Source organism: Myiozetetes cayanensis, unplaced genomic scaffold, assembly GCF_022539395.1.
Source record: "Myiozetetes cayanensis isolate MyiCay16 unplaced genomic scaffold, myiCay2020 scf2-11, whole genome shotgun sequence".
In the NCBI taxonomy this organism is placed as follows: Eukaryota; Metazoa; Chordata; class Aves; order Passeriformes; family Tyrannidae; genus Myiozetetes; species Myiozetetes cayanensis.
This window is the reverse complement of record NW_026087411.1, coordinates 36,851,841-36,864,355: the sequence shown is the minus strand read 5'-3', so window position 1 is coordinate 36,864,355 and position 12,515 is coordinate 36,851,841. Positions and strand designations below refer to the sequence as shown.

The 12,515-nt window shown below is 42.3% G+C and overlaps 1 protein-coding gene across 1 annotated transcript; it reads left to right on the top strand.

Moving 5' to 3' along the window:
* The first annotated feature begins 663 nt into the window (after nt 1-663).
* Nucleotides 664-2,759, top strand: PIGM (phosphatidylinositol glycan anchor biosynthesis class M). The gene has a single exon (XM_050315897.1). The coding sequence runs from the start codon at nt 732-734 to the stop codon at nt 1,971-1,973; it is 1,242 nt and encodes a 413-aa protein (XP_050171854.1). The 5' UTR covers nt 664-731; the 3' UTR covers nt 1,974-2,759.
* The last annotated feature ends 9,756 nt before the right edge of the window (nt 2,760-12,515 follow it).

Genomic DNA, 12,515 nt, shown 5'->3' with positions numbered 1-12,515 from the left:
TTTTCAGTCAGCCGCAATTCGAACGTGAGATAGCACACATCCAGGCAGGAAAACTATTTGAAGAACATACAAAATAGCCCCTCACAATAGTGTGGAATTAATCCCTTTTGTTGTAAATGACTTTCTAAGCTCTGGTGTTCACGTTACTGTTTCTGATCTAACTAAACGAGAAATCCGCCGTGGAAGCAAGCTCACCTACCTAAGCGCCCCAGAAAGAGCTCACACGTGTGGCCAAAACACGGCCATTTGCAGAAGGCAAATAACAGGTGTAATTTTTTTTTTTTCCTTCTCCTTCTTACTTAACCACTTATTGCACACTTAACCACTTATTGCTCCCCGGCCCCGGGCGGGTGAGGGGGCAGCGGGGGCAGCAGCACCCACCCCTTGCCGGGCTCTCAGCCCACAGCAGGGCACCGCCGCCGTGCCGCGGGCACAGGGCGGCACAGGGCACCACAGGGTACCACAGAGCGGCACAGGACGGCACACACAACCCTGCCCAGGAGCCGCAGCCCCCACCGGCGGCCGCGAAACCCCCATGGCCCGACCCCCGAAGCGGGACCCGCCCCGGCCCGGGCACGGCTTCGGCGCGCGCACTGCGCAGGCGCGGGGCCGCCTCTCTGCCCCACGCGTGGGCAGGCGGAAGGCGCAGGGCCGTGGGGCCTGTCCGCGCCTCGGGATCGCGGGAGATCCGCGTGGTGCCCGCGCATCCCGCCCCCTCCCGCGGGGCAGGCATGGCGGGGGCTGGCGCGGCGCTGGCCGCGGGGCTGCTGGCGAGGCTGGCGCTGGTGCTGTACGGGCTGCAGCAGGACCGCGCCATGCGAGTGCGCTACACCGACGTCGACTACCGGGTGTTCACGGACGCGGCGCGGCTGGTGAGCGAGGGGCGCTCGCCCTACGGGCGGGCCACCTACCGCTACACGCCGCTCCTCGCCTGGCTCCTGACGCCCAACGTGTTCCTCGCCGAGCCTTTCGGGAAGCTGCTCTTCGTGGCGGGGGACCTGGCGGCCGCCGCCGTCGCCTACCGGGCCCTGCGGCGCCGAGGGGCCGCGGCCGGGAGCGCCTGCGGGTGCTGCGCCGCCGCCTGGCTCCTCAACCCGCTGCCCATGGCCGTGTCCAGCCGGGGCAACGCCGAGGCGCTGGTGGCGCTGCTGGTGCTCGCCACGCTGTACTGGGTGGAGGCGGGCAGCGTGGGCAAGGCCGCGGTGTGCTACGGGCTGGCCGTGCACATGAAAATCTACCCCCTCACCTACGCGCTGCCCATCGCGCTCCACCTGCGGAGCGGGGACGGGGCGGTGGATGCGGGGGGTGACGGAAAGGCAAGGCCCAAGTTGGTGGTGCACGTCTGGCGGCTGTTTGTAAAGACGCTGAACTGGGATGTGCTGCTTTTTGGGGCGGTTGCCGGATCAGTGCTGGCTGCCTTGACACTTGCGTTTTATCACCTCTATGGCTGGGAGTTTTTGGAGCATGCCTACCTTTACCACGTGACCAGGAGGGATATCCGTCATAACTTCTCTCCCTATTTCTACATGTTGTACTTGACAGCAGAGAGCAAATGGAGTTTTGCCCTTGGGCTTGCAGCTTTCCTGCCCCAGCTGCTTTTGCTCCTGGTGGTGTCCATAGCATTCTACAGAGACCTTGCCTTCTGCTGTTTCCTGCACACCGCTATTTTTGTCAGTTTTAACAAAGTATGCACATCCCAGTATTTTGTCTGGTATCTCTGCCTTTTGCCCCTTGTAATGCCTAGTATTAAGATGTCCTGGCGTCGTGGTGTGTTGCTTCTCTTGCTATGGTTTGTTGGACAAGGCCTGTGGCTTGCTCCTGCATACTTTCTGGAGTTCAAAGGATATAACACTTTTTTATTTATATGGTTGGCAGGCTTGGTTTTCCTTTTTATTAATAGCCTCATAATTGTTCAGATTATTTCACATTATCAAAAAGAAGCACAAGTTATAAAAAAACTCAAACAATGGTAATAAACAAACCAAAATCCAGAAACAGCCCTACTGTTAATGACAAGTCATTACATACCACCAGCACTTTGTTTAACTAAATGTGTGCGCCTTGTACTGAAGCACATTGTATGTAAACAGTACTGTTTCAGGGTGGTGAGGGCGCTGATTGGCCTCAGTTGCCCTGAGCAGCCCCAGTCCTGCTGCCCTGAGCGGTGTCTGCAGGTGTACCTGTCTCCCCTGTGGATCTTGAAACTGTTGCAACCTTCTCTCCAGCCCTGTCTCCAAGCCCTGTGTCCTGTTGCTGCTGCTGACTGGACTCCGTGGAAGTATCCAGGACCAGTTCGTCATTTTACCGTGTCTGGGACTGTGAGTGGACTCTGTTAACCCATCTCCCCTGACTTGTTTTCACCTGGCATCTCAAAAGACTGTGTGACAGTGCTTGGTCTGTGACAGTGTGGCCTGTGCTGGGATTACCCTCAGTTCCTGCTCACACTCCCTCATGGAGCAGCCCTGGCACCCTTATTCTTACTCTCAATATTAGTTTGCTTGTTGAGGACTGTGGCCTCTTCTAGAATAAGACAAAAAATTATAAAGGAATATTGGAGTTTGACAGTTTTGTACATTCCACTAAGTCAGCGAGGTGTTTTACAGGGGCTAATAATGAATGAATATAAGGCAATCACTGAATATGTACACTGGAATTTATTTTTTCTTTTGTTTTCACAGTTAGATTTTAGCTGTGCAGCGTTTGTGGCCTGTACCTGGTCTTTATTTGGAGAAGTAGTAAAAAATGGTTATTTCATACAAGTCATTAACTCTTTGAGACTTTTATTTTAGAATTCATATATGCCACCCTTTCACTTATTTTTGCATTTTCAGTGCTGTTTGAATTTTTGAATAGATTTATTCCCCTTGCTATGGAGGAAGATTTTTCCATATACCTGTCATGGATCACAGAGATGTATAAAACAAAAATATTTCTTTCTTTTTGCCATGATCTAGAAAAGAGACCACTGCCTTAAACTGTGGTTCATTAACAGTTACTGTGGATGTTAATAGTGGAAAATGCTAAGTGTCAAAGTACAGCCAGAATGGCACCTGTGTCCCAAAAGCAGTAGGGCTTATACCAAAACAGTAATTAGACATGAATTTCTCAGTAGTTCAGTATCTCTACTACTAAAAAATAAATGAAAAAGTGAAAGGAGTTGAGGAACTGGAGCAGTTGTCAGAAGAAAAGGAAAGTTTTGAAACAGGAAGCTCTACAACCTGTCAGAACACATTCCCAGATGAGACACAAGATGGGTAATAAAGTGTCAGGTGGTAGTGAGGATTCAGAGCCATTTCAGAGTCAATACCCTCAAGAATGTCACACAGGAGGTCTGGTGTACGCAGCACACCAGAGGTGGAAACTTGCAATGTATTTTTTAATAAAATCTACTCTAAATAGGCATATGTCAAATACAAGAATTTTCATATTTCCCTCAGCTTTTAGTTAGTGAAACCCTTAGTGTGTAGTGTGGAGCAGAGCTTAAGGCAAAATAACTTCAACCCAGTGGTATGAGTGGGAAAGGATATGGCTAAGTGGCTTTTCCTTCCAGGTTCGTTTTTGCCATGCTGCCTCTCTGAATCCTGCTGTCTCCTGAGGGAGCTCTCTTCCCCAGGACTGGAGAGGCTCCTAGCTTTGTCTTGTATAGGGTTTTCTTTCCTGGTTGTAGTTCTGCCCTGTGAGGCAGAATTACAGTATTTTCACCTGTGAACTTTTCCCATTGCTTCCTAGCCCCATTGAGGGAGTTATGGGAAAGGAGAGGAACCCCCTGAACCCCAACAACCTAGAGCCAAAGGGCATGTTATCAAGAGGTGTGATGAGTTCCATATGCCACTCTGGCCCAACTTGGCCATTCTGATGTGTTAGGAGGAAGGATAATTTCCCTGCTCAGAGCACAGGGGGTGATTCTGCTCTCTCACTGGAAAGCTTTCCTCTGCCATCTGCACTCTCACCTTCACATTGTGAAGATCCTGACAGCCTCTTCGTAAATCCAGAAATTGGATGATGCAATGGACATTGTTTTGACCGTCTTTGTTTTTTGGGTGAGTCTTAACAGACGTGGCACTGATTTCCTTCCCCTGGCTTCACCTGGGATGAAGGAAGAAAAATGTACAGCATGAACCATATAGCTACATCTTCCACTAGAGGTATATTACTCAAAAAATGGTGGCATAGGCCACTTGCATATTTAGTTTTATATTAAACAACAAAACATTTGTGTGTGCTATGCGTGTGTGAAGAGAAAGCATCCCATGTGGTTTGATTTTCCAAGGTGGAGTTGGACATTCCCAGTTAGCAACTCAGCAGAAAACTGAAGAGGCTCTGTTGTGGCCATACCTCTGTTCACCCTGTTCTGATGTGAAGGGAATAGCTGATTTTCTTTTGCAACTGTTCTTCTATTGCCTGTTTTGCATTTTTCTTTTGCAAAAGGCAGGTTTTCCTCCCCCAAAGCAATGTTTTGTTTCTGTCTAACAGACCTGCTTATGCTGTTTCCAGACATTTCTACACCCCTATTTTTCCCCTCCTGTTGTCAACGAAAGAAAATGCAAGCCAAAAGGCATTTCTAACTACAAAAGACGGCATCTTAAGTCACTGTGTTCCTGACTGAATTGTAATGGTTTTTAGGCAAGAAGTAATTTCCCTATGACAAATACATTCTTGATGCATTAATAGCCATATCATTCTGAGGCCTTCAGAAGGCAAATTCTGCAGCAACGGGAATTGAAGGGAACCTTCCCTTTGCAGGTCAGTACCTGCCCTGCAGCAATGATTTAAGAAAGCCACGCATAAACAAGTTATAAAAAGGCTTTTATACAAACCTAGATTTACAGTCATCATTTTAATAATCCAGGATGAGTCTCTCTTTTTACAGTTGTTTTCTAAATTACCGAAAAATTTTTGTGTCACTTTTTTCAAGTGACTCAAAAAAGCTGGATAAGAGTAAACTGAAAGAGACAAATAAGAAGAGGTATTTGATAGTTTACATCTTGCAAATTGCTTTAGATAGTTAAATGGAATTAAATAACTTTACTCATTCGAAAAAAACATTAAATCAAAATAAGTGTAGTCAAGTACCAAAAAAAAAAAAAAGTCCTGGAACAAGTCTTGGTGATTAATTATAATTCCCTTAAAAGTTACCAAATTCATTTCCTATGGAATATTTATTGCTTTTGATGATGCTTCTTTTGCTTAATAATTTTACATCCATTTATCTTCTGGTAATCAGGAACTGAAGTGTCTGAATGCTAGTGTTGATTCCCTACCATGAGTTGCAAAACTGTAATGCTGACTTTTTTTTAAAAAAAAAGGTTGAAGTTCCCAGTGAAATGTGTCTCATTTGCAGAAGTTTTTCACAATGCATTGAAACCAGCCCTGAAGTGCAAAGTACAAAGTGTACTTTGAGAGAGTGAAAGAAATGGAAGTGAAAAGAAGAATCAAGAAAAGTAAGATTTTGGCCTTTCTTTCTACAGTGTAGCCTATAGTCCAAAGGCTCATGACTGGATGCACAGGTGACTTCAGGCACAGCTTCAGCATTTAGCAGTTATTTGATTTAAAATGTCTAAATACAATTACTCAAATAACAGGGCGAGTAAAAATATAATATTAAGTATTTCATTAAGTTTTAGTGTGAGGATGCTAAATTACTATGACACAATGTACTTTGTCCTTATTAAGTAACTGCCCTGTATGTGTGTTACTTCTATTGTATTGATTCCTGAAATAGTAAAGGCAGCAATTATGTGCTCTAAGCTGAGCTCATCAGTTATCGTTTTCAAAGGCACTGTGAAGCTTTTATATTTAACAGCAAGGGGAAACTCCCAACACTTCTCCCAAGGTTTTACAGAGAAAGCAAATGTTAAAAGACAGTAAATTATGAGCAAATGGTTGCCGTTTTTCATCCAAGAAGAATGAGATGTATTTTAAAAGGGCTGCAGAAATACACAGTGAACACAGGGAACCTAAAAAGTATATTCTTCATATGTTTGCCAAAGACAGCTGCAGAGTGCATGTTCTACTGATAGCAGCATTATGAAATAGGATTACCCTGAATTTAGGACAAATCCTTTACTCATACTGAAACCCAACCACTCGTGCAACCTTCTGGTTTAAGAGTATGTTTATGTGCACCATACTCACAAACCTAAACATTCACCTGCACATACAGAAGCAAAAACAAAAGTTCCAGTCAAGACACCTTTGAATAACACGATTTTTCCGAGCTAGCCTCTATAGAACAGGTTTCTTAGACATTTCTTCTATTTAGCACTCAGAATCTGACTCTAAAACTTGAATTATGTCAATTTTTATGTATATGGAAAGTAAAAGCATATGCTGCAGGGGTCTTGAGTGTGACAGACGCTAAAGAACCAACTAATTATATATTTGAAGGTGCACATTCAAACAGTATCCTGATGTTCTTCATTACAACAATCTGCACTAGTCAGATTCGTGTAGGAGACTTACTTCAGTCTTTATGCATGATGAATGAGGTCAGAGACATACGTTTTGTATTAGTAAAAGTATCAAAGAAAATCTCTTAATGAAGCAATATCATTGTTTTGTCGTTTGGGTTTTTCTATTACATTTCTGTAAAGACATTAATAAATCGATGCAATAAATCCATGCAATTGTGGCATGCATTTTTAACACCTGATATGTCTCTTTTTCATCAGTCTGGTAAATACAAAGAAGATCAAAATTTGTCAGTTTTGATGCTGTAAGTCAGTAGTACTTTGAGAAAAATTCTTCATGATTCTCCTTTCTGGTACTGCTGAGACAGGTATGGGCTTCTGCAGAAACAAGATTGCATATCAGGATCTTAATGTGTAGATAAAGGTTTTTCTGCAGCCTTTTATTCTTAGAGCTTAACTTTAAGACTTTAACGTTCTCTTCAGATAAAACATTTCATAGCTTGCACATAAAGAAATTACACATAAGAGATCCTTCCCTATTTTCCCATGGAAATTGATGGGGAAGCAAGCTAGAACATCTGTGTAAGAAACACCTAAAGGAAATGTCTGTATCTGATTATATACAAAGACAGAACTTCAGCCTTGGAAATCAGCTGAAATGCAGGCAAATTGAGCAGTAAGCCCATACTGTGAAACCCCCATTATTTTTATGAAGGGCATTTGATCAAATATGCTTTCGCATTTTACAGGAGGAAAATGGGATCTTGATAGCAATTGTCAGGCTGCATGAATATGACTTTGCTCCCTTCACATTATCATAAGGGGGTCTATAGGGTGTTACAACCTACAGTAGCACTTGTGGAATTGTACTGGTGTGACTTGCATAAGCTATTAATAGACAATATTGTTGGTGTAGCAAGAGATTATTAGTAAGCAGTTACTCTGAAACTGCTTTTGAAGGTTAACTCAACTAAAATCTGATTTCTGCTTCACAAGTCAGCAGCTGTGTTAATAGAGATGGTACTATTTTGACAGTAATTTTCCAAGGAGAGCTGCACTCTGTGGCCCATATGCTTCCACTCTGTGCAAAAGAGCATTAATTCAAATCCCCTGGTGATCTGACAGTCAACATTTTTTTAATCTATCCCATGTCCCTCCCACTGATCCAATAGATTGAATCAGCCATGAAGCAGGCTTAGAAAATGAAGTGGAAAACAAAGTATGATTATCCTTCCCCTATTTTCCACCCTGTATAGTGTGAATAGGTTGAATAATTAAGATTACCTTTTGGAACACAGTCCCATTTGAGCTAGGTGTTTGTTAATATAAAGTATTTTACCCAAATGCACTTAAGGGAAAATTGACTGACTGGGCTACATGGACTTTTGTTAAATGATAATAAAGCTACTGATAATTTGCGTCAGCTTCAATATTAGCACTATTCTACCCTATCTCTCTGTTACATATATATGACAGGTTAACTAAAAATAGCAATACTTGTAAATTCTAGTTTCAAGTTTCCTGTAACCAAAGAGTTTGGAGGACACATACAACCATAAACTGACTAAAAGAGAATGAGCACTATATCACAGAGAATTAATAATTCATTGATAATTATATCTTTCCCACAGCTGACATCTTCCTGAAGAAAGTAGCACTTTTTTTTTTTTTTAATACACAGTCTGGAAATTCACATGAATAACAAGTACTTCACCTTAAAACTGTCAGATGTATTTGAAAATAGATTTTAATTACCATTAGCACTTCCAAGTTTAGTGCTGGCATCAGCCAGCTTGTTAATTCCAGCAGTACAGGAACTAAGTCAAGACCAATTTTCTTTCATGCTCTAATAAACTGGTTGATTAAGTATAAGAAAGTTTGTTGTCCAAAGTGAACCAAATGTTGTTTGTTCACTGGAAGGAAATACTGCATGGCCAGGGCCAAAATTTACATCTGCAGGATGGAGAAAGTGATGAAGAAACAAGGGCAAAAAGTGAGGCTCCAGAGACCTTGACTACTGTCTTGCCTCTGCCACTAATTTATCATTAACAAGTGATTGCAGCTTGCTGAGCTGTTTGCCTCTGCCGCTTGTGATGGCTTGATATATTAAATGACACCTTATTTGTGCCAAGATGTGTCTCCTAATCCATTCCTGTGACATGCTGCCACGAAGTGATTGCAGTCTTGTTTGAAACAGTTATAAGTCTGATTGGCAGTAAACTGTAAGCACTTAACTAAAGACATTTTGATTAAAAAATATTCAAAAAAAATATTTTTTGGCATATATTTAAACTTTTTTGGGGGATATATTATGTTCTCATGTGCATTCCAGCATTGCATTTTTGGAGAGGGTGAATTACTGCTGAAGCTAAATGAAGACCTGGAAGCAGATTAACAGAACTCATGGTAAAAAGCTAGACAATTAGGAAAAACAGTTTAGAAAAACTATAGCTAGCTGATGCCACAATTAAATAAGATTTTATTATTAGTGGTCTGCTTAGATTGTATTGGAAATTCATATTGAAAATCTCTTAGGGAGATGAAATAGCAGACAGCTCTGCAGCTTTTATAAATAGTTACTTCAGTTGTGAGAAATAATGGCTGAAGAACTGTTTCTGTCTATTCAGAAAACAGCTATTAGGATGTTATCTAATAACTAGTTGTGTAGCTCTATGAAGGCAAATTACAATTCTGCGTTTAGATACAGGTGAAACAGTGAATTATTTCACTCTGGTCTTTCTCCAAAGCTTTTGTTAAAAGATGCACAGACCAGCAAATTGAAATCTGGACCAGATGTGCTATGCCAGAAGCAGTTACAGGGAGCTTTACATTTGCGTCAGCCTTGTAAGCTTCCTGAACAAGTGCATGCTCGGTGCTGGAAGCCAGAGGTGGTGGGAATGCACAGATGTAAACTTCCCTCCAGCATGCCCAGAAGTGACTTTTTCGTGGTTCTTAAGGCACCTAGATGTTGCTTTAATCTATACTATAATAGCTCTATATATGTCTTCATAAATCTATACATATCTTAAAGATATATATATGCTACATAATTATATATATACTCTCATCTGCAGTAGTACGGAAGCAAATCCAGGGACTTCATGCCCACCCTGACTGGATAAGCACCTATTAAGAATATAGGAAGGGACCCCTTTTGTGTCACAGGGTCATGTCAGTCAGGCCTGAGAGCGGAAGGTTAGATTTGCGTCCTAGCAAAACATATGATGTATGATGATGGCCACCGATGTGTTACTTTATAATGTGGAAATCTGATTGCTTTTTAGCAGTGGAAGCAAGCATGACCATATATGCAAAATGAGAAGCATGTAATGTGAGGTGTAGAAAGGTCAGCAACTCTAAAATATCAGTAAACTGACGTGCAGACTGAAAAACGGTTGATCCTTCACTAAGAATTAGGGTTGATACCAGCCCCAGCTCCCTTGTTACAGATGCTCAGTGAAAACGCTCATGCATAAATTACTTTGTGAATTTTATTACACTCAGAATAACCTTACATAAGCTGTAGGCTTGAGAGTTTGGATTGACCTCCCTCTGGAAGGAAGAGGTAAAGTTCTCAGCTCTCCCCAAAAGATAACTGGGCCTTTGCAGTGTACTCAGCAATAGAAACAGTGAACAAATCTTCTCCTAATTTTGGAGACACAGGACACTGAATGGCTATGGAAACAACTGGACAAATACATGGACAAAAAATTTGTTGTGGGCTATTAAATACAAACCCCACTTCCTCTGGTCTTGGGAGTTCGCCAAGCTGCAAATCGTGGTGAACTAGGGAAGTATGTCTGTGCAAATTTCACCTGTTTGTGTAGTTTTCCTCTCCATCTATTGCTGGCTACATGTGGAGAAGGATACTGATCTGAGCCATGATGGTTGTTCATCAGTTCTTAACCACACAAGTGTCCCTAGCAGAGCAGTCCCCTAACCAAGTACACTCCATTTCTTTTACACCACTCGAAGCTATGTGTCAGTTCTGGGCCTGTGTATCTGCTTGCTCTTTTCTTCCAGAGCAGATGCTACCAGATTGTGCTAGGCAGCTGGTAACAGATTGATAGGTGAGAAGGGGAAGAAAAGGGAAATCAAAGCTGACAAAACATCTCTTTATGATGGAAAAGAGGTTTTTAGCTGGCTAGGTAATTAAAAACCAGGTAGATTCAGACCGTTTATTAGGCCAGGTTAATTCAAGCATACCAAGCCACTGGAGCTTGGTTGCCTTCTCTCCCAAAAGGAAACGACAGCTTTCTTATGGGACTTCAGATGTTCTCAATAAGATGGAAGAAAGAAAGAGGGAGGGGCAGGGGGAGGAAACAGATAAATTTGCCCCATTCCAGTCATCTGTACCAGTAATGACTTGTGTAACTGCAAAATAAAATAAAGATCAAGCCCTTAGCCAAAGCTGTCTTTTACAAAGCCTTTTGCTTTAATAATAATTTACTTTAGCTCTGGAATTATATGTACTGCTTTTTAGGATTATTAACTTAGCCTACGGGTAAGTAAAAATAGTGTTGTCTGAAGAAAATAGTGTGCTTTATCAGAAAGTAAACCCTTTCTACAGAGTACTGCAGTTGACAGGGCATGTAGTTAAAGAGTATGGCAGATTTTGCATCTAAAACACCATTTAAGTAAAGAGGAAAAGGCAGCATTCCAGGCCCAGCCAACGATGAGTGGCCTGGATTGCTCCATGCTGAAAAACTGTTTTATCTCAGAAATTCAAGCCAGGCTGAAAACAGCTGTTGTGTTGGAGAGGCTGGAGGAGTGGTCACACCTGGTCTCACGGCCACTGTATTTGGTAGGTCCAGGCTCCTCAAAGAAGCACTCAGTCATCATGCACGTGCCTTGTTGCACTTCTTTCCTCCGTTTAACCTCAGCAAGGCATCTGCTGGCTCACAGGGAAAGGAGCAGTCAAATTTTAGTCTGCTTCTCCCCGTCGCTTCCCTGTGAGAGCAGCCAAGCATGCCACTGAAATATGTCTTTGGACAAAAGGAATTCCTTTGTGTTCCCAGTGTTTTAAATGTAAGACTTCAAGTTCACTATATGTGGTAGAGCTCAGAATTGCTCATATGTGACCACAGCCACTAAGGCAATCCTTTACCAGTGATACAACTCATATCCAAGACCTGTGTGGGCAGACATACAGGCATGTCTTACATCCACTGATTCTGTGTAGCTATGATCCTGAGATCTTTGAACCCGGTGGGTAATGTCAATCCAGTGCAAAAGACTGCCCTCTATTTCTCTGTCATTTGTTGCTTCTGATTTTACAGTGGTCCCCTGGGAATTCAAAGAAGGTGAAAGCTATTGAAAGCTTCCTTGCAATCTGGAATAGATTACTGGGAAATAGAAACTGGGAAAGTCTGCTTTTGTCTAAACCAGATTAGTCTATTTAATTATTCTCATATTAGCACATTTTCTAGCATTTCCTTGCAGGCAGGCTAACTCTGACAGCATATGGGTGCCACACTTTACTTTTTCAACACAACCAGAGCTGAAATTATTCTGCAGCTCTGAGAGCTGCCCCAACCCAGGTTTTGTGTGAGCAGGTTAGAAGCCCAGCAAGAGACATCAAAGTTAAACAATGTTGCTCACAAGATGTTTGAAAATGCCTTCTTTAAAGCCACTACTCTACACTGAAATTTACTGCACTTTTGTCTCTTTGCTTCACACTTGCATACTTTTGGCTTTGATTATGCCTATGCGGAAAGAGAAGTGAAATTTTCTTACAGAGGCGTTACAGACAATTTACACCTCATGCAAAAATATATTTTTTTTCCAATTCATCAAGGCTAACACCATATTAATTTAGCAGTCTGGAAAATTACAAGTAATTTGATCCTTAGTGTTGATTAGTATCTGCCATTCTGTCTAAAATTAATCCTCAGAATGATATAGGAGGTCTCAGCTGGCGACTTAGCTGCTTGAAATTTGAGCATTATTTGGACCTAAATTAAAGTGCGTTTGCAAAAACTGATAAACTAATACAATTTCTTCTTCTTGTCCAGCCAAGGTGTTAGAATTAATTCAGGTGCTTTAATTGCAGGCCAAATCAAAACACTTTACAAAAGAATCATGACACATCAGTCACTGAACCTG